Source organism: Cavia porcellus, unplaced genomic scaffold (assembly GCF_034190915.1).
Source record: "Cavia porcellus strain 051 isolate PalLab524CR breed Dunkin Hartley unplaced genomic scaffold, mCavPor4.1 scaffold_27, whole genome shotgun sequence".
NCBI classification, from domain to species: domain Eukaryota; kingdom Metazoa; phylum Chordata; class Mammalia; order Rodentia; family Caviidae; genus Cavia; species Cavia porcellus.
Genome location: NW_026947510.1, coordinates 10,387,093 through 10,408,696, shown reverse-complemented (window position 1 = coordinate 10,408,696; position 21,604 = coordinate 10,387,093). Strand labels below are relative to the sequence as shown.

General features: G+C 33.7%; 1 protein-coding gene across 2 annotated transcripts in view; it reads left to right on the top strand.

Moving 5' to 3' along the window:
* Nucleotides 1-21,604, top strand: part of Cubn (cubilin) — a 254,814-nt gene that overhangs the window by 38,555 nt on the left and 194,655 nt on the right. For both annotated transcript variants that reach the window (XM_063237874.1, XM_063237875.1), the window contains 5 exons: nucleotides 8,921-9,065; nucleotides 9,273-9,451; nucleotides 11,134-11,299; nucleotides 11,623-11,839; nucleotides 15,332-15,462. In XM_063237874.1, the coding sequence (XP_063093944.1) occupies nucleotides 8,921-9,065; nucleotides 9,273-9,451; nucleotides 11,134-11,299; nucleotides 11,623-11,839; nucleotides 15,332-15,462 (838 nt within the window). The remainder of the gene's footprint in view (nucleotides 1-8,920; nucleotides 9,066-9,272; nucleotides 9,452-11,133; nucleotides 11,300-11,622; nucleotides 11,840-15,331; nucleotides 15,463-21,604) is intronic.

Sequence of the window (21,604 nt, the reverse complement as noted above, 5' to 3'; positions counted from 1 at the left end):
GCCTGCCTTCCAAGTGCATGGTTGTGAGTTCAATCACCAGTACCAAAAAAACAAAAACAAAAACAAAAAAATCTTTGAATAGCTGTTATTTTAGAGGTTTGGCTTCTTTCCTTCATTATCCCTGCATATTCTCCTTTACAATACTTTAGCTTTAAGCATGTGCAAAGGTTGTAATAGGGGACTATCTAACTAAACTAGAGTGTTTGTTGGGTCTGATATTTCTTTTGTTTAATTATTGGTTAAGCCACAATTTAAAGAGACATAAAACCCTTTGTTGACTATATTTTATATAAAATCAGAAAATAATTTACAATTTTATTTACTTGTGTGAGTTAAGTGAATATATTTTTCCAGGAAAAATCTATATAATCTACTGACCTCTTTCCTACATTTAGAAGAAACAGAACTTTAGCTTGCATCTGGACATTGTTGAAGAAATATATTGACCATAGCACCACACCAAGATATATTTTGAAATCTAGAATTGTTCTTTATTTTATATAGTAAGATAAATGAGTATATTTATTGAGTTTAGGTTTTGTAAAGTCTCTCATAAAGTACATTAAGATTTTACACTATAGGGCAATTTTAAATATTTTTATATAAATAAAACAATTTTTCAATACTTTTTTACTTTGAAACAGTAAAAACATTTTACAATTAGAGAATGCTTACAATGTAGTAGGCAATAGTATAATAAATAGTATAATAAATAAAGTATATAAAGTTTATTGTCTTGTTATTGCTTGCCAGTGATAACAAATGCTTTATCTAAGTTATTTCACTGCATCTTTGCAGTGACTGTTACAATTTCTATTTTACTTAGGAAACTGGCGCCCAGAGACATTGAGTCATTTGCCTGTTATTACATGTCTGGCAAATGATGATGCAGGGATTTGAATTTAGGAGTTCCAGTTGTACCAGTTTCTGATAAGAACAGAAATGCAAAAGTGCAAATTTGACTAAAGGAGATGTCTTCTCTAGCTAGGAAGTTCTCATGAATTTCGTAGTTCCATACCTGGCTCTTTGCTCACAGGATTAAATTTGAGGCCAGGCACAGTGGTTTTTCAGGGAGGTGAGAAATTCTAATAATCATGGGTAGCTTTCTATTGATTTCTCTACAGTGGTTTTAATGCTTCTGAGGAGCTGCCAAGGTGTCTGGAATGGTCACTCCTCTTTGGCTTTGTGGAACACTCTCACTGAATTTCAGTGAGATATAACATGAACTCCTCTGTATTTTTCTGAAAAGATATTGTGGAAAAAGATCATAAAACTAGCATATTAAATTTTGTTAAGTAAAAGAGCTGAATGTTTTGTAAGCTGAATGGAATTGGAGTTGACTCATTTAAATTCTTATTTTGGTTCTACTTTGGATGATTGTAGAATCTTGGATAATTCTTTATCTGGGTGTTTCTGTTTCTACTTCAGTAAGATGTCCTACTATTCTTCTTACCTTTATGAAGGTAAAGTCAAGGAAATTAATGATAAAAAAGCTTTTAAATTATAAACATATAAATACAAGGTTGTCCTAGCTCAAATTCTCAACTGCTGCCCTGAACTTACCAGATCTGGCAGCCAGAAGTTCTTTGATGGCTGGCTATAGAGGTAACTATATTTTCATGCTCACATATACCCACAAAGTTCTGACCAAATTCTGGTTGTTTATGCAAAAAAATAAAAGGACTCAGAAAGACAGATTATATAGAGTGGTTTGAAAAGTTGATTGTACTTTTCAATGATATCCTTGACTGGCCTCAAGGAATACAACTAATCAATTTATAGAAATTAAACACTAGCATGGGATTTCCATATAATATAAAGATGTTTAATCTTGATTCTTAATTTTACAAGGAAAAAAGTGGAATCCCACAATGGTCTAAGTTTAGTTATTGTCAAAACGGGGCCTCAATGTATCTATATGTTATTAAAATAAGTATATTGACTTAGATCAAGGTTCTGATCATTCAGTTATTGCCATTCATTGAGAAAAGTGAAATGAATTCATTTAACAAATATATCTACTTCTCTGGATGTTCTTCAGACAGTGATTGTGACATAAAGTGATTAGGAATAAAATTTAAAAAATACTAATGACTTATTTATTATTCCCCAAAATAGTGATTTCATTTTTAAAAGCTGTACTTAAAAATGAAATATTTAAGCAAATAAATAAAAAGTGGCATTTTAGACATTATGATGGTTTAGATACTTTGAAAATTTAAATGTCTTTGTCATTTATTGACTCCATTTATGAGAGAAAGCAGACTACATACGATTTTAGAAAGAATGAGAAACTGAGGAAATTCCAGAGAGATATGAAAGAATGAGAAAGAACATTCTTTTGAGGGTGAATAGGGGCACTCTGGACTCCTGGATGATCTCATCAGGTAGTCTGAGATGTTTTGTTCCCATACTAATATAGCCTTTACATAAAGATTAAGATATATACTATTGCCTCATGCATATCTTTAATAATTTATGGTTCCAAAAGAATTATTTTTCTGCAGTAAAAGAGGTCCATTTGTTCATTTGAGGATAAAATCTGACTATAAAAGATAATAGATTTGGTATTGCCAGTGTCTGTATTATGTGTCTTTCTTTTTCTTTTTAAAATAAGAAGCCTGCATTTACCTGCTATTTCTTACATTTGTATATCTCTCTCAAATAAAATTCCTACCTCTAAAAACACACATTGTCCATGGAAGATGTGATTTGGTCTTGTACTTGTTAGTACAAGAATAAATCAACTTTTACTTCTGTTTTTGTCACAGAGCTTTTAAACTGTATGGAACTGTTCAATGAATGTAACAGAAGAATCTTTCCAGATTAAAAACTATAATCTCTCACTCATATTTCATAAGTGATGCAAGATATCAGAATTCTGAGTAAAGGACATGTAAGACAATAATGAAGGTTTAATTTTTATTCCCGGGGGGGGCAGTTATAATTTGAATAATAAATTCATAAGTCTATACTATGTTAAGACCAAGACTTGAGGTAGGCTATGGAGGAAAATAATTAGAAATGTTTAGCTCGCCAAGTCTTCTTGGCTCATCTTTAGCCCCTAACCCTTGCCCCCACTCTGGGGAACTGGAAAGACGGAAGCTGGGGAGGGGAGGGGAACCACACGCCTGCTGCGGAAGCAGGAAGGGTCTTGGGTAGCCTGTCCATAGACATGGAAAACAATACAAATGAACAGCTGGAAAAACTGAGAAACACAATTAATATGATAGAATGGAGTAAGTTATATTGAATTTGAATTCTGAATTTTAGGGAATATTCCTATTCTACAAGTAGCACCCAATCACAAATTCATTCTTGTGTTGGATTTCTGTGGCATGGCAATTCCAGTAAGTTAATAAAGTAGAAACTGTATGCCTTTTTATAATGTAATGCACATTACTAATGAAACATTTAAAATGCCTGCATATTTGGCAATCAGTGAATTATTTCCTAAACAAGTATTGGATTTAGAAGGAAATAAGACATGAAGGACTTGGTAGAAAATAACAAAGAGGAGATGATATGTGTCAAATTCTGTGAGACATGATGAAATTCAAATCCCAAGTAAACTTTGAATTTAAGAAAAAGAACCAAAAAATTGGGAACATGAAAGAACACAGCAAGCTGAATCACTGAAAAATGTCTTCTTTGAACTGTTCTTTCCCGTATTTTCCCATCTTCTGCCCTCTTTCCCTCTGCAGCCTCCCCAGAGATCAGCCCTGTACACACCCTCTCACACCTTCTTCACGTCAACAGATGAATTCAAATTCACAGACACTTCCTTTTGCTACTTTTTAGGCTTTGAGACCCTGTACTTACAGCCTTAGGGTTGACTGAGGGAAAGCTGTGGCTTTTGATTTGCAAGACTGTACTTGTTCCTCTAGAGTGGACCTTCTGGTCAGAATCTCATGGCTGCAACTCACAGAATAACTCACAAGGACACATTCCTAAATGGTAGGGAAAGAATAAGGCCTCTGATAGCTGAAGCTGGGATATAGCTGTAGCTAAACACACAAGAATACGCTAAATACTATTTCCCAGTTAATAACATTTCAAAAATAATTTCAGTTCACAGAAATATCTTTCTAGAGATGGCAGGGAAAGGGGGCAATGGGAAGATGTTTAGTTGTTTGCATCTTTAACAGTGGATTTGGGTCTACCTGAGAAACTCTTGGTTCTAGTCATCTTTCTCTTAAGTCATGCTGTAATAAAAACAACCAATAGCAATTACCAGGTGAATTAAAAACTATACCAACAAATGTCTGTAACTTACAACCAGTGTTTATTTCTTGCTTATGTTAGCATGGCATATTCACATCAGTTCTGCTCAGAAACTCTGCTGTCATATCCTATGTCTTTCCCATTGTGGGACCCAGGGTCGTAGTCTTGTCAGGGGGAAAAGTAAAAATGATTGACTCGTGCAATGATAGCCAAAGTCTCTACTTGGAAATGGGTGCATTTCTTCCACTCACATTCTGTTAGAGCAATTCCTATGGCTAATCTCAGTTAGTGGGAAGCACGAGTTGTTAATTCTTTGTGAGAAGACATGACAAGTCACAAGGCAAAGAACACTGATGTTTAGTTCTCTGATAGGAAGAAAGTGAATAATTATTAAAGCAAAGTACTCTATCCTAGTTTATATGCACAAATAAAATATTTTTGGAAGACATCCAAATTTATAAGTCCTATCATATTAAGTGCAAAAGAGGTCACGTTAGATAAACTGTCTTGGTAAATTTTATTTCAGTGTCTCTCTCAAAACTGTGGTGAGGTATTAACCATGTCTGGATCCAGAGAGAATACAGCCTTACAGAATTAATAAGGTTTCATTTCCACAGAGAGAGAGAAACACAGCCAAAATCAATTGCACCTTCTAGGTTTAGGGCCCTTGAGCCCTATAAGTTCCTCCTAAAACACTTGGACTGCAGCTGCTTTTCTCCGTGCTAAGTTCTTGAGTTTCATTAATCAGGGCCCCAGGGAATGGCCCACTGTAGTTTACTCTGATGCTGTTTGGCTGTTTTTCTTCCTTCTTGTCAACTTCTAATGGGCAATAAAGAAAATGGAAACATTATCTTGGAAGAAGCAAATGGAACCCTGCAGGATTAGAGAGCAAGAAGGTATCTTATTCTGCTTCTCATGCTTTCTAGTATGAATTGTAGTATGTCTGCATTTTAAAAAAATTAAAGAAAACACTTACCACACCTTAAAATTAATGAGTCAGCAAGAATTTGTCAAACATCTATTTGTAGTTTACTTTTGCTGAACATTGAAGGGGATATGGAAAATGGATCTTCCTTGTGGGATTTGCTGTTTGGTTAGTGAGCACATTAGCGTAATTTTACTTCAATATGAGAAATTTGTGTTACAGATGTGAAAGTTTGGAGAAGGGAGTTGGTATGTGGCTGAGTCAGAAGGCATGTGATTTCTTTTGTGTATGTGTAATACTTGGTATATAGCTGAACCATTATTTATTTAATCATCCTTCTTATTGGACCTTGATAACAGTTTCAGTTTCATCACAGCAGGAATACTGTGATGTGGATCCATGCACAACTTTGCCTGCACTTTGAATATTCTAGGGTAGAGCATTAGAAGTGGAATACCTGTGATCATACTGATAAGAAACCTTCCAGAACTTTATGCTTTTACCAGTTATGGATGAGAGGAACTCATCCAAATATAATATCTCCCCCCCCCGGCTTTGGATATTACACTTCAAAGAATTTTTCTTATTATTACCTACTCTATTCAGCCTGGATAGTTTTTATTTGACCTCATTTTGAAGATTACTTTAGCTGGGAAGTATTCTGTAACACTCTGTCTTATATTTTTGTTAAGATCTTTTTATGTCACCCTTTTATTTTTCAGAACTATAATTCATTATTGATATAAATTTACTAAACACATTATATTAAAAACTATAAAGTTGTAAGTATAACATTAAGGAGAAATAAAAGCAAAGCAACAAAATAAAAACCACATTCACTTCAACATATGAAAAGTCTAGTCTGAAGATACAATGAAGTGGTCAGCTGGTTCTATCCTAACATGCCATGAGTGTTATATAATGTGAACAAATGAAGGCTGATGTGAAAGTGAGCTGATGACCTTCCTTTCTTAAATGGTGACCAGCTCTTGGCAGATGTCCAGGAATGCAACAAACAAACAAACAAACAATTCTTTTCATACTCTATTGTCATCCTGGAAAATTCATTATGTGTTAAAATACTGGAAAAATTCTTGTAGCTATGTAAAATAGAGCTAGATTTTATGCTTATTAACAAAGCGTTAATCTAAATGATTATTATACAGGACTTAGGAGAATCCTAGTTGTGTGTGACTCTCTTAGTTTCAGGCTGTCTAATGTCTTCAATACTTAATCACTAAATGAAATAGTGCCTTACCATTGTTGTAATACTAATTACAAATGAAATTTTTAAATGCTCTTGTAAATTTCCCAAATGCTCACATGGTACCTGCTGAGAACCACTGGTTAAGATACAGCACTCTGTACTGTCTTGCGTATCATACTTGTCATGCTTAAAAACAAAACTATGCTTGTCTGTTGTAAGTTCCTGTAGACAGTGAGTGACTATATTATGGTGCCATGACCAGCACAGGTACTGGTACTTATGATACCTTGATAAGTTAACTAAATGAGCAAGTTCTTCAGGGATAGTATGTATATTGATATAAATGTTCCTGATTATGGTGGGAGGCCTCCAGTGTGTCACCTTTAAAAATGCTACAAATAAAAATAGCTCTTGTCAAATTAGTGTTTTCCATTACAAAGCATTTTACTAAGGAAGTCACACTCTTTTTCATCTATTTGCTTCAAGAATCACATGAGCTAGGTTTAGATACAGTGAGTTGCTCAAGGTTATTGAAAGCAGACACTTGTGAGTGACAGAGATAGGATTTGAACACAAGTCCACAGATAGTGTTCATGGCCATTCACACTATTAGACACTGGCTATTGACTTAAAATAAGTAGTCTTTTTTTATTTTAAAGAAAATAAACAAAACAAAGCAAACCAAACCAAAACAAAACAGAACAAAGCAGAGCACACAATGCAAATAACACAGGATTTCAGGAAAAGAACAGGAAATCAACAGTGGCTACCATAATGTCTCTTGTTTTCTTCAGAATAGTTGTCCATATTGTGTGTGAAGGTAAGGTAGTCTTATTATATGAAGGAAAGTTTTGTTTTACTCTCTAAAAACTTATCTTTTATTTTTTCATTTTTTAAAGAGAATAAGACAAAAGAGAAGAGAGTAAAGCAAATCAGAACAGAACAATGCAAGCAGCAGAGCACTCAACCAAATATCAACAGTAGCTACCATAATGTCTGTTTTCTTTGAAATAGTTGAGCATACCTTCACACACAATAATATCAACCATAAAAAAATAGTATAAAACCATTCAAGAGAATGAAGGCATTACAGGACATTCAAAACCAAATAACAGGAAATGAACAATGGGTACTATAACATCTTATTTTCCTTAAAAAATTTGTTTATACCATCACACATAATAAAATCTAATAAGATACAACAGGATTGAACCAATCAAAACAGAAGAACAAAAGCAAAAATAAGAGTACTAACAAACTTAGGCAGTTGTGGAACTGTCATATAGTTGATATTATTGGATTTATAATTTATAATTTCCAAAAATCATGACATTACTTTCTTTTCTTACATTATTTGGTGATTAAAGGTGTTTAAAGTTAACACTGTCCCATAGGTTATGAATTCGTTTTTCTTAAAACTTTGTTTAGGTATATATATGTATGTGTATATATATATATATATATATATATATATATATATTGATATAGTGAAATCCGTTCATAGTTATTTTTATTATCTATGTTGGGATTAGGTAACAGAGTTCTGAGAAAAATTAGTTGGGAATTGTTCCATAATTGAGGGTACCTTAGAACAAGTTTTATATGGGAATTATGTTTCTTAAAAAGTACTTACTGAGTAGAACATCTTCTGGGATTTTTCTTTTTGGGAGAAGAGAGTATTTGATAATGTTTTCAATTTTATCTCTGGCTTATGTCTATGTAGATTTTGTTTTTATTTTTCTTGACATAGTTTTAGTAACTTCAGGAAATGATCCATTTTAAAGATTCAAATATATTAGCAAAGAGTATATAGAGAATTATATGTAAAATATTTCTTAAAATATTTGTATTTATACCACCTTAATATTTTAAATTTTTTGCATTAGTTTTTGTTTTGTGTTTTCTTTTTAGACTTACAAGAAACTCCTCTTTTATGTCCCCGTCATCCCCCTAATCTGCTTCAAAGGTTCTTGAATGTACCTTTTTACTTTATTAAGTTTTGCTTTTATTTTTACTTTATTTGCCCTTATTTTAATGTACTGTTTCCAATTTTTAAAACTGATTCCAGCACTAGGTGCTGTTTGATTCCCAGTACAATAAAATAAAATAAATCCCTTGGAGATTCTCTATCTCCTTTCCTCAACCCTCATCGCCCATGTACCTTTCTTTCTTATTTTCAATCAATAATGAAAACAATTCATTCAAGAACTTATTTTGATTACAAGTTTGGCTAAAATGTTTGTATTTTGATTTGCAGGTTTTGTATTTTTTGTTATTTGCAAAGCAGTCTAAAATTGTAGGTTTATTTCTCATTTGACATTGTGGAAATTATTAGGAGGATACCTTTAAAATGTCTCTGTATGGGGATCTTATTGACTTTAGATTTTATCATATCTACTGCATTGTGCTAAAAAATGATCCATTGACTACTTCAAATACAAAATTACCCAAACTAGATTATTGTCCACTTTGAATCTACTATTATTTCATCTCTAAATGGTCCCACATTGCCAATATAGTTTTTACTGATTAAAATTACAGATCTGTCTTGTTTTCCTCTTTAGGTTTGGGATGATGAAACATTGCTTGGAAAAGTCTGTGGCAATGAAATCCTTTCTCCTATTAGATCCATTACTAATAGTATCTGGATCAGGATTAAAATAGACACTACTGTTCAGAAGGCTAGCTTCAGAGCTGTTTATCAAGTTGGTAAGGAAACTTCTGCTTAATTTTTAAATACCTAACTTACTTTATTACAACATTTTAATTTCTTGAAATTTTATAATATTATGTTCTCAGGGGGCAAGAATATATTCCATAAGATGTCACATTCAACTATTTCTTTAGGCAGAATTAGACTATGCAATAAAATTAAAAGCAATAAGTATTTATTTCTGTGCATTTTTATATTTATAGCTTGTGGGGGTGAGTTAACTGGAGAAGGAGTCATTCGTTCACCGTTTCATCCTAATGTGTATCCTGGAGAAAGAACCTGTAGATGGATCATCCACCAACCTCAAGGCCAAGTAGTTCTTCTCAACTTCACTAGCTTTGAAATTGGAAGTTCTAATGACTGTAATACAGATTATGTCGAGGTAAGAGTAAAAAAACCTTGATGTATTTGTATTTGGTTGTATATTGCTTAAAAATATATCATGTTATGCTCCAATCTGTTATGCCAAAGAGAATAATTTGCATAGACCAGTATCTCTTATGAATATAGACCTAAAAATTCTTAAAAATCTACTAGTTAATTGAACCCAACATATAGATAGGATTATATACCACAAACAAGTAGGGTTCATTCCAGGAAACTTAAGTTGTTATAATGTCCAAAAAAAATCAACAAGTATAATACATGGTATCAGCAAAATAAAGGTCAAAACAATATCATCACCTTAATAGATACAGAAAAGCATTTGACAAAATCTAAATGTTTTCATTATGAAAGCACTTCACAAAATAAACACAAGGCAAATTTCCTTGACTTAAAAAGGCATCTAAAAAATCCCACATATAAATATTTAATGATGAAATACTAAATGTTTTGCCCTAATGACCAGTAAAAAAGGCAAAGACTTTTGTTTCTGCCACTTCTGTCCAACACTGTATTGAAAATTCTTGCTAGAGCAATTAAACAAGGAAAAGAAATAAAATGTACTTTGCATAGATAGAAATGAAACTGTCTCTATTCACAGATTGCATACTCATTATATAGAAATTCACAAGGAATCCATACACATTAAAAGAACTATTACAACTAATAAATCCAGAAGGTTGCAGGTTATAAAATCAAAATTTGACAATTATTTCTTTTTAATATAGTAGCAATGAATAATTTGAAAATGAAAACTCAAGGAAACTAATTTATAGTAGCATTAAAACAATAGGCATCAAGGAATATACCCTATGAAAGAAGCCTTATAACAAGACTACAAGAAACACTGACAGAATTCATTATTCGTGGTGAAATATGCAAATAGCAAATAAAACAATTATTTTACTCTCTCATATCCAGCCTTTGTAACTTAAAAGAAAGAGATGTTTATTTTGGTTTATGGTTTCAGTGGGTTCAATCAATGATTGGCAGACTTCAAAGGAGAAATGACCTGGTAATGGAGTATGACAGAAAAAAGCAAGGCACTCGTGGTCAGGAGGTCAGGAAACAGTGAGCAAAAGGGGGAGCAAGGTCATGCCCCACCTCCAGAGAGCTTGTTCAGCTACCGATTATCCACTGATCAATGGAGAGCCACCATCATCATCCTATCACCTTCCAAAGGCCCCACTTTAAGCACATGAGAATTTTACGTTGTCTACATTCTACATCTAAACCATAACATTATTCATGATTTTTAAATAGAAACAAATTCCCATCGACTGATGAATGAATAATTAAAACAAAGTATATCCATACAGTGAAATACCGTATGGCATTAAAAGGGGATGAAGTATTGATATGTGCTCCAACATAGCTGAACCTGGAAAAAACACAGGACATAAAAGAAGCTAGAAGCAAAATATTGCACATTGTATGATTCCATTTGTCCAGAATAGATAACTTATCAGAACAGAGAATTACATATTTGCTGGCTATGGCTCTTATTTCCAGGAAACAGAGAATGAGTCGTAATGGGCATGGATTTCTCATGAGGCAACTAGGATATTATCTATTTGATTTTTACTAGATTAATATAAATACTTCATGCATAACTATACTCAAAGTAACTTTCCAAAATAAATGTCTAACAAAATAAACAATATATATGTTTTGCTTCAGATTGGTAGCAGTTCTGTTTTGGGTTCTCCTGAAAATATAAAGTACTGTGGTACAACGACCCCTTCATTTATAACATCTGTGTACAACATTCTTTATGTCACATCTGTGAAGAGTTCTTCTCCTGAAAATCATGGTTTTATGGCTGTGTTTGGTTCTCAGGATTTGGGTAAGAGATGGTCTCTTTCTCCTCCATTTATGCTCATATCAGAATAAATGAACAATAGAAATAAATTATATAAAATTTACCTACATTATGAAGAATTAAAGAACACTTAGACAAAGTGTACATTTTCAATCAACATATATAAATAGTTATCTTGTATATATTAGTAAAAGAAAAGCTAAGTTATACTTACGTGGCAGATAAAAATAACATTTTTCCTTTGAGGTTTTAAGGAGGAATAATTGGCATATTTTATTTTGAAATCAACCAACAGGTAGCTTGTTGGTTAGCTGATTTGATAAGTGTCATTATTTTTATTTTAACAGTATGTGGAAAAACTCTTACCGAGTCATCTGGAATCATTAAAAGTCCTGGCCACCCAAATATTTACCCCAGTGGTGTTAACTGTACCTGGAATATATTAGTCCAGCCTCATCACCTGATTCGTTTGGTGTTTGATGAATTTCATCTGGAATTTCATTACAATTGTACAAGTGACTACCTAGAAGTTCGTGATACTGGCTCTGGGACTTATCTTGGGAGGTGAGGTTATTTTATTTTGCTTTTTTTGTGCTGTATTTGGAGGCTTATTTATCGTTTTATTGATTTTTGTATAGAAAGGGACAAAATCACCCTTCCCACCATTTCCTGTTGATTTCTTTGTTTAAAAATTGACCATATATGTTTATCTTGAACATCATATTTTAAAGTATATGTGCATTGTGGAGCGGTTAAGTCTAGCTCGTTAACAAATGCATTATCTCACATACTAGATATGTTTAGTGGTAATAGCTTAAAATATCCACTCTGCATGTTTTAAATTAGATATTATACCACTGTTAACTAGAGTCATTTCACTGGACCACCAACTTTGAGAAATTTATTTCTCCTTTTGAAATGAGTTCTTTTGTTGTTTTATTTCTGGATGTTTTGTCTTGTTAGGTTTTTTGAGATAGGATCTTGCTACACAGATTAGTCTAGGCTTGAACTCACTGTGTACCTCAGACTGGCCTCAAATTCATGTCAGTCCTCCCCTTTGACCTCCCAAGAGGTGGGGATTACAGGCAAGTGCCACCTTACCCAGCTCCGGCTGAAATTATGTATTCTTTAATTAACATCTGGTTATTTTTACCCCTCCAACTGAACACGATAACTTCTGATAAATACTGTATTATTATAAGGTCTACTTATGTGAGATTAATCTTTTTTACATTCTATATATAAGTGAAATTATGTGGTACTTACCTTTCTGTGACTAGTTTATTTCATTTAATATGATGCCCTCGAAATTTAAACACATCAAAGCAAATGATAGGATTTCAGCCATAAAACGGCTGAATATTATTTCATTGTATATATTTATGCCACATTATCTTTTGCCATGTCTTGGCCATTGTATATAATACTGCAGTGGACACTATAGGGCAGACATCTGTTCAGCATAATGATTTCACTTTCTTCACATATACAATCAGTACTGGGGTTGCTGGATTGTATGATAATGTTGTTTTTAATTTTTGACAGACCTCTATATTGTTTTTCATAATGGTTGTGCTAATTTATATTCCTGTTAACAGCGTGTGTGGGTTCTCTTTCCACATCCTCATCAATACTTGTCTTATTTTTATAATAATCATTTTAACAGTGAGGTGATATCTCACTGTGGTTTTGATCTGTATGTCCTTCACTAATGATGCTGGCTGACTTTTCAAATGCTTGTTGGCCATTTCTGTGTCTCCTTTGGAGGAATGTCTATTTAGTCTTTTTGTCTATTTTTAAAAAATCAGGTTATTTGCTTTTGAGTTCTTTGAATTTTTTATATATTTTGACTATAACTTGTCAGGTACAGAGTTTTCAGGTCTTATATCCAATTCTGTAGGGTGTCTCTTTACTGTATCGATCGTTTTGTTTACCGTGCAGATGATGTATGGTTTCATATAATTTGATTTATCAATTTTTGTTTTTGTTGCCTGTACTTTTGAGGTCTTATCCATAAAAACCCTTGCCCAGATCAATGTTATGATACTTTTCTCCTGTGACAACTTCTAGTAGATTCATAGTTTCAGGTTTTATATTTAAGTCTTTCCCATTTTGAGTTCTTTTGCATAGTGAGAGGTGAGAATCTAATTTCATCTTTTGCGTATACTCAGTTTTCCTAGCACTACGCAATGTGTGAATATATATTCCATATCTATATACATTAATTTTCCCTTTAAGTTTTTGAGTTTATGGGAAACAGTTATAAATATTTTAATATCTCTATCTACTAATTCAGGCATGTACGATTTCTTGCTGGGTTTTAATTGATTTACTTTCCCTGTCATTATGAATTACACTTTCTTACTTCTTTTTATGCCTGGTAATATTGGTAGGTTTTTGGCGTTAGACGTAAGGATATTCCTATACGTATTCTTGAGCTTTGTCCTGAACTGCAGTTCAGTTGCTTCATTCCTCCAGTGTTACTCTAGGACCCATTTGTTTCCTGTCCCTGCAGGTCTGGTGTCCTTCATTACTTCATCTCTGATGTCATGAAAATTATTTTTAAAAATATATTTTGTCCTGAATTTGAGTTTTTTCAGATGCAAAGTTAAATCTAGACCTCATTATTGTATCTTTGTTGGAAACTGTCCTGTTTGCTTTTTAATTTCTCCTTTTTGCATTGTCTATACTTTTTCATGAACTTTAAAAAATTTTATTTTCTTAATTTTTTTCTTCTGATTTTATTCTCCCTCTGTGTGTTTTGTTTTTGTTTTCCATTTAAAATATTTTTCTTGGAGAGGTATGTAACCACTGCAAAATATATAATTTTTGTAATTATCTTGCTCCTCTGTAGTAGATATAGCTACATACATGCAAAGATTTGTTTAGTTATTGACCTTTATTTTGATTAAGATGGCAAACATTTTTTAAGTAGTAAAACTTTACACTAAGTTTTCTTTTTTCCAGTAACAATTAAACCACCCATTTTTAAAATTTAGTATTTTTTCTTTTGATTTTTATATTGTTTTTCTCTGTCATTCCACTTGTCTAATTCCACTTGTCTAATCTGAATAATCAAGTTTATTCAGATTGTTTTCTCTTCTTTCTTCACAAAAGGTTTCTCTCTAGCTAAAAATCTCATTTTATTGCAGCCTTACTTTTGTCAATAATACAGTATTGCATCTGTGCACAACTGCTTTTGTTCAGCAAAAATGTGCCATGGCTTAGCAATTAAAGTCTTGCTTTGTCGTAGGTCATCTGTTTAAAGGCAATAGATTTCATCTATGTAGGAATTAATTTTACAAGCACTGGTCTAAGTGTTTCATATTCAGCATTTTAATGGATCAAATTTTCCAGAATGACTGTGAAGTAGGGATTATCAACCTGTTGTTTTAGAGATGGACAAAATGAGGCACTGAGATTGCATGACTTCCCATGGCCACAGCACCTTTAACTAATAGAGCTGACTCTTTGTTCTATAAGTTTATTTGTTAAAAATTTTTTTCTGTATACTGGGGATTGAACTCAGGGCCTTTTCACTGAATTACATCCAGAGCCTTTTAATAAAAAATATTTCAGACGTGGTCTCCCTAAGTCACTAAGTTGCCTCGACTGGATCTGAGTTTGCCATCCTCCTGTCTCAGCTCCCCAGAGCACTGAGATTATAGTTGTACCCCATCATTCCTGGGTTTTTTGAGTATAAGATCTATTGTTTCCCTTTGTTGCTCATGTTTATCACATTTCTGTAAGTTCATTAATATGCTATATGAAAATGTAGTATAGCTTATACTTCCTAATTTAATCAAAATCCTCATACATGCTAAGTCACAATCAGATACAGACAAAACCATTTCTCAGCAAATTAATCATGAACATTATGATTGTGTTGAGTAACTTTGTAAATGTTTTTGCCTGAAGAATGTTTTCTTTTAAGATTGATGGGAGATAGATAACAAAACCCATTGTCATATTTACTTGTCTAAATATCTGTTACTTCATTTCAAATATACGATAAATTGAAAATCAGTTTATCTGTTCTGTCTTGGTTTGGTATAGATACTGTGGAAAGTCCATCCCACCCTCCCTTACCAGCAGAACCAACTCACTAATGCTGAGATTTGTGGCTGATTCTGACCTCGCTTATGAAGGCTTCTCAATAAGCTATACAGCAATTGATGAAACAAAAGGTAACCAAACATCATATTGTTTTTGGTCTCATTTTCTCCATTATAAAACAGTACTTATACCTAAAATCCAATGTATTTACTTAATCCCAAATCTGTGGCATATAACGAAAGCTATATTTGAAATAAAGCGTGGTATTTTCTGTATTAAAAGTAGATTAATGATCAGATATGATTTTTATTGTGTTGTGGGCATATTGGTTTTTTTTCTTCATTTTTTTCAATGTTAAATTCTGTGGTTTTATAAGGCAGTGTTTTTGATATTATGAATTATACAGTGACTGGATATGGTGGCTATATACCTGTAATGCTAACTCCTCAGGAAGCTGAAGCAGTAAGATAGAGAAATGAAGGCCAGCCTTGTAGCTTATTAAAAAATTTTTGCATGGTAATAGTACATTGGAGATTTTAGGAGTAAATGTCTACAAGCTTCTCTTAGGAGATTCAGTTAACAAGAGGGAGAGAGAACAGTAAAGCAGTGAAAGCACAATATGAGTATAGAATGCATCTGGGTGAAAAGAATTTGGGAACCCATTTCTACAACTTTCCTGCAAGGTTAAAAATGTATCAAAATAAAAGTTTCTAGTGACACTGAGTGCTTACTATAAGAAATTAGAGAAAAAATGACAGATAAAAAATACAGCATAGAAATCTACAAGAGGAAAGGGAAGCTTCCATGTCAAAATACACATTTCTAAATTGGACCTAATGAAAGCGAATGTTTTCATCATGTACTCCTTTTGTTGCATTTTAATTCTTATCGTGACTTTGTTCCTTGCCAATGCAGTGCAGGAGATAGCTTTGCAGGCAGAGTCTTTGAGATAACATGTGAACTCGAGTTGCCTTCAGCTCCAGAGCCTGTGGGATTTATTAGGATATCACGTTTCATTAGGTTCCTGTTCCCACCTCTGACGTGAGGGACTTCCCTTTTGCTTCATATTTATAAAGATACTCAATGAACAAAATTGTCACTCGATGCAGATCCATAGTAGGCATCTGATGATTGCTTCCCCAGCACCCTACAGCCTCTGAATTGCTCAGATCATAGGTAATCATCTGAGAAACTCTCAGAAAAGACTTCAAGCTTCCCTGTTCCTGGATGTGTGCCTTCTGACACAGACTTACATTCACCCAACTCCAGGTCTCCATCTTCTAAAACTCTACATCCTCTAATCAATTTTAAAAAACCCAACTGAGGAGCTCGCCTCAATTTCTCCTTTATCTCTCCTTCAAAAGGTCCAGTCACTACTCTGTGTTCCATAAAAAAAAAAAAAAAAAGCTATTGTCTGTAGTAATTGATGTTCTGTGTCTTGGAAAGTTGATTAGATTTCTCCAGAATTGTAAATGCAAGAGAATCATATACTTTTATCTTTGGTAGAAGTCTTTCTAGGAAACTAGCATTCAGCCCAAGCAGAGAGGAAATGAAACTCCCAGATTCACAGCTGGTTATATTGTGTGATTGACGTGTTCACTGGACTTTGTTCAGGTGGTTAGTATCCAACTACCAAACTGGTTTCTCAAGAAATTATAGTGTGCACACAACTTTTCATACTTCCATAGTTTTATCTGCCTCATATATTTGGCTCCAAACTACAGGGAATATAAGTTGCTTGAACTTTCTGGGCAAGTTTTCTCATCTGTGTAATTAAAAGATTGGATTTGTTGAGTTTTTAAATGTCTTCTGATTCTTATCATGGATGAACATAATTTTTATTTGCTGCATGAATCCACTCTATATCTTAGATAACATATATTTCAGGCAAAACCTACTTAAAATATTCTGGAAGTCTTTGTAGTAATATGCAAAGTAAGCTCTGTAATGAGTGCAGCAACTTTATTAGTATCACACCAGCTTACAAGGCAATGTTTAAGGAAGAAACAACCAAAAGCAATCAAAACAATCTGGCAAGGAGGATCTTACAGTTGAATTTCAATCATAAAGAAGACAAAGTCTACTCTTACTACTCCAGTTCAATATAGTACTCAAATTTTAGTTGGAGCAATAAGGCAAGGAAAAGAAATAAAACAGATTAGTATATGAAAGGAATAAACAAACTATCCTTATTCCTTTACATAGAAGACTCAAAACTCTCCACCAAAAGATACCTAGAATTAATAAATTTAGCAAAGAAGGCAGATGCAAAATCAATACACAAAAACCAGTAATATTCCTATGTGCAAACAATGAACCCATTGAAAAAAAGAAGTAAAAAAACCCACCATATTTATACAGCTTCAAAAATAAGTTTATTACTTAGGAACTAACATAATTATGAAAATGAAAGACCTCTGTAATGAGAACTATAGTATTCTGAAAAAGCTAATTGACATCAGGAAATAGAGAGTACCCCTGTACAGGCAGAAATAATTATGTCAAAGTGGCAAATTTACCATAATTGATATATGGATTTGAAGCAATGCCATCATTCTTCACAGTACTAGAAAAAATATTCCTAAAATTTTAATGGAGCAAGAAGAGACCCAGAATAGCAAAATCAATCCTAGGTAAAGGAAAGCAAAGCAGGAGGCATCAGAGTCCTGGATTTCAAATAATATTATAAAACTACCATGATTTAAAAAAAAAGTATGAATACTGGCACAAAAATAGACATTTATCAGTGGTACAGAACTGAAGATGTACAACCAATCCCAGATACCTTCAGCTGTCTGATCTTTGACAAATGGGCCAAAAAAAAGTACTGGTGAAAAGATAGACTCTTTAACAAATGGTTGTGGGAAAATTAATTATCCATCACTTCTCGGCCTTTTGGCTAAGATCAAGTGAAAACTGGTTATCCAGATGTAGAAAAATAAATCTAAAACTGTATATATCATCCTGCAATGTCCATCAAATCAAGATACATTAAGAGTTATATATAAAAACAGAAGCATTGAATCCCCTGGAAGAAAAAGTAGGTGACACTCTTGAAGATGTCCACATCTCCATCATCAAGAGTATCATCAGATGAACAGAACCCTAGTTACACAAGAAATAACACCAAAAATCAACAAATGGAATTATATTACATTAAAATGCCTCTACAAATCTAAAGAAGCCATTAGAGTGAAGAGACAACCTGTAGAATGGGAAAAAATTCTGCTACTTACTTCTCAGACCAAGGACTAATATCTACAATACATAAAGAACTCAAACAGACACAAAAATAAAAGACCCTATCTGGGGGCTGGAGATTTAACTCAGCAGCTCAAGTGCTTGCCTGATAAGCATGAGGTTGAAGTTTGATTCCCAGTACCAAAAAGCAAAAAATAAATTTAAAAAGGACCCAATCCAAAAATGGGCAACTGAAATGAGTAGACACTTCTGAAAAAAAGTACAAATGGCCAATTGGTATTTGAAAAAGTGCTTGGCCTCACTGGCCAATAGACAAATGCAAATATAAACATCTTATTCCAGAAAAATGACTGTCATCACAAATGAAAAAACAGTGCTGAGGATGTCAGGGGGTGAAGGAACCCTTTTATAGGAATGTAAACTAGTGCAACCACTATGGAAATCAATCTGAGATTCCTCAGAAAACTGAAAGTGTGGGTCCATTTGATCTGTCTGTAATTCTTCTGGGAATCTTCCTGCAAAGGTTAAAGACATCATATTGCTATAATACATACATATTCATGTTTATAGCTGCACAACTCATAGTAGCTAGATGATAGAATCATCCCAACTGACCAGCAACAGATGAATGGATAAAGAAAATGTTATGTATATATACAGAATGGAGTACCACTTAGCCACGAAGAAGGATAAATCTGAGTCATTCATCACAAAATTATTTTGAGACCATAATGCTAAATGAAATAAATCAGACTTGGAAGGCTAAATATTGCATGAATTCTCTTACATGAGATTCTCAAGTTATAAATATTTTAGAAATAAAAGATGGAAGATAGGATATAGGAAGATAGACTGTAGAGACTGAAAGGGTAGACTGTAGATAGAGGAGTCAGGAGAGGAGAACTAAAAAGACGCAAGACACAGTATGTTTACATAACAATTCCCCATGATGAATGTATTTATTATGCATCAGAAACATATATAACAAAAAAGGGAAGAAAACATTTCAGTTATAAATGTCTTCAGAAAGTGAGATAAAATAAAAGTGAAATCTGAAAAGGGTAGAAGCTGGGGAGTGAGCAAGGGCTGGAGGCAGAGGACGTACTTACACTCGGGCTCTGGGTTCAATGCCCAGCAGCCCTCGTCCCCAAATAAAAGGACAAAGAAGTAAAAGAAACCATAACAAAAAGGGGTAAAACTAGCTTAGTGGTTTCCAATTGTGTTTAGCTTCTGGCCTGAATTTGAAAAAATGAAAACGTAAATAAAATAGGTGAAAGTTCTCTTAGTATTCAGGTGAGAAAAAAATTAAATTGAGTCAACAGCTCCAAAGACTCTCTCGTCTTCTTCCTTGTGTGCTGATCACTGTGTTAGCCTCCATTTGATCCAGACAGAGCTGAAATCACAGACGAGGAGATGTGTACTTTTTGTTCTTTGGCTCAGCCTGGCTGCTTTCTGTGCTCCAGCCGGTTGCCAGATGAACTCATAGGTCGGGCTGCTGTAGCCAAGTCATTCTAAATAGCAAACAGATGATTGGATCCGGGAAGCCCTATGACACCTTCATCTTGTAATTCCAGAGCCTGTCACAGTTTTCCATAGATCAGGACAAGACATTTGCTCCCATAAATTATTGAAGGTGGCCCCAAAGTATTTCTTAGGGAAGGGCTGGGCTCAGCAGACAGAAATGCAAATGAGGCTGGTGGCAGCCTGACAAAGGGCTGGCTCTCCCAGATGGCAGAGGCAAGGCGGGATGAAATTTTGCCTTGAAAATACAGAAATGTTAGGACTCTCTCTTTTCAGTTATCATCTTATTTTGTATGTCTTCTACAGAATACTATATGTCAGGGAAAACAAGCAATAGAGGCTCAATCACTGGCTCTTAACCTCTTTTATTGCTCCAGCAGAAGTTCAGAGCAATAATTATGGTTTTGGTTGCTGTTGTCTCGTTCAGCTGTCATGCATTTCCCTGCTAAAATCTCTGCTGTCTTCATGAAATAAAGATGAAATTTCCTGATGTAAACCCAGTTACTTCTGCATCTGTAGTTCACGCCACATGGCCATGATGTCACCGCTTAAATATGTGTTTGGAAGGAAGGAAAGAGATAGGAGAGGTTGGCTCAGCATCTTGTTTTACTTTGACTCTCTTCCTTCAGCATTCCACCAGAGGTGCTTGAGGACGTAAAATTGAAAGATGTAACAAGTGAAATTGTAGTGAGTCGAAACTCTTGAGAAAGTCTCAGTGACCGATTATGTGATTGACTTTTCAGTGTTTGCTAATTTAAAATACAAAATATTGGAATCCTGTGACAATATGATGATTTAACTTTATCAATTTAAATTATAATTTTATAATTCATTAACATCTATTAAAGATAAATTAATATATAATCCTACTAAGAGGGCACTTTAAAAGAATAAACAGGAAAACAGGAATGTATTTGATTCATTTTCAACATTAATATTAGGTGAAAATTTGCATAACAACTAACCCACCATTTTCCACTGTAATTAATGATTCATTCATGAGTGTATTTGTTCAAAGTATGAAAGATAATAGAACAGAATGGATGTCTAAGAGTTCATCATGCAAAGTTAAGTACCACTTCCTGAAATATATTTGTAATATATTTGTGTCTGCACTATTGATGTAAATGTGTTTATAGGGTCCATCATGAAAGTACAAAACACAAACCCAGTCCAATTAATTTTTAAAAGAGGGAGATGGCACTCTAGAATTTTAAATTCATCTTCCTAAGAATACACAACTTTTTACTTTGGGGTCAAATTAAATAAACAGTTTGCAAAATGTAATCCATTTCTCTTGCCAATGTCTTGATGAGCCCTTGAAAATGCTGGAGATGAACTGCACATGTTGTGGTTGATAACGTCATTTCAGAGCTACAGTAGAACTGTGGTGAAGCGTTCATGTTTTCTAAAAAGAGAGAGGTTTACAACTGCCCAGGGAAATGGCCAGGAATGATTACAGCACAGCAGTATAGGCTAACCATGAGCTGTGCTGGGCTTCCTAACCTCCAGTCCCTCACCACTGTCCTCATGAGTATTTAGTGCTGTTTT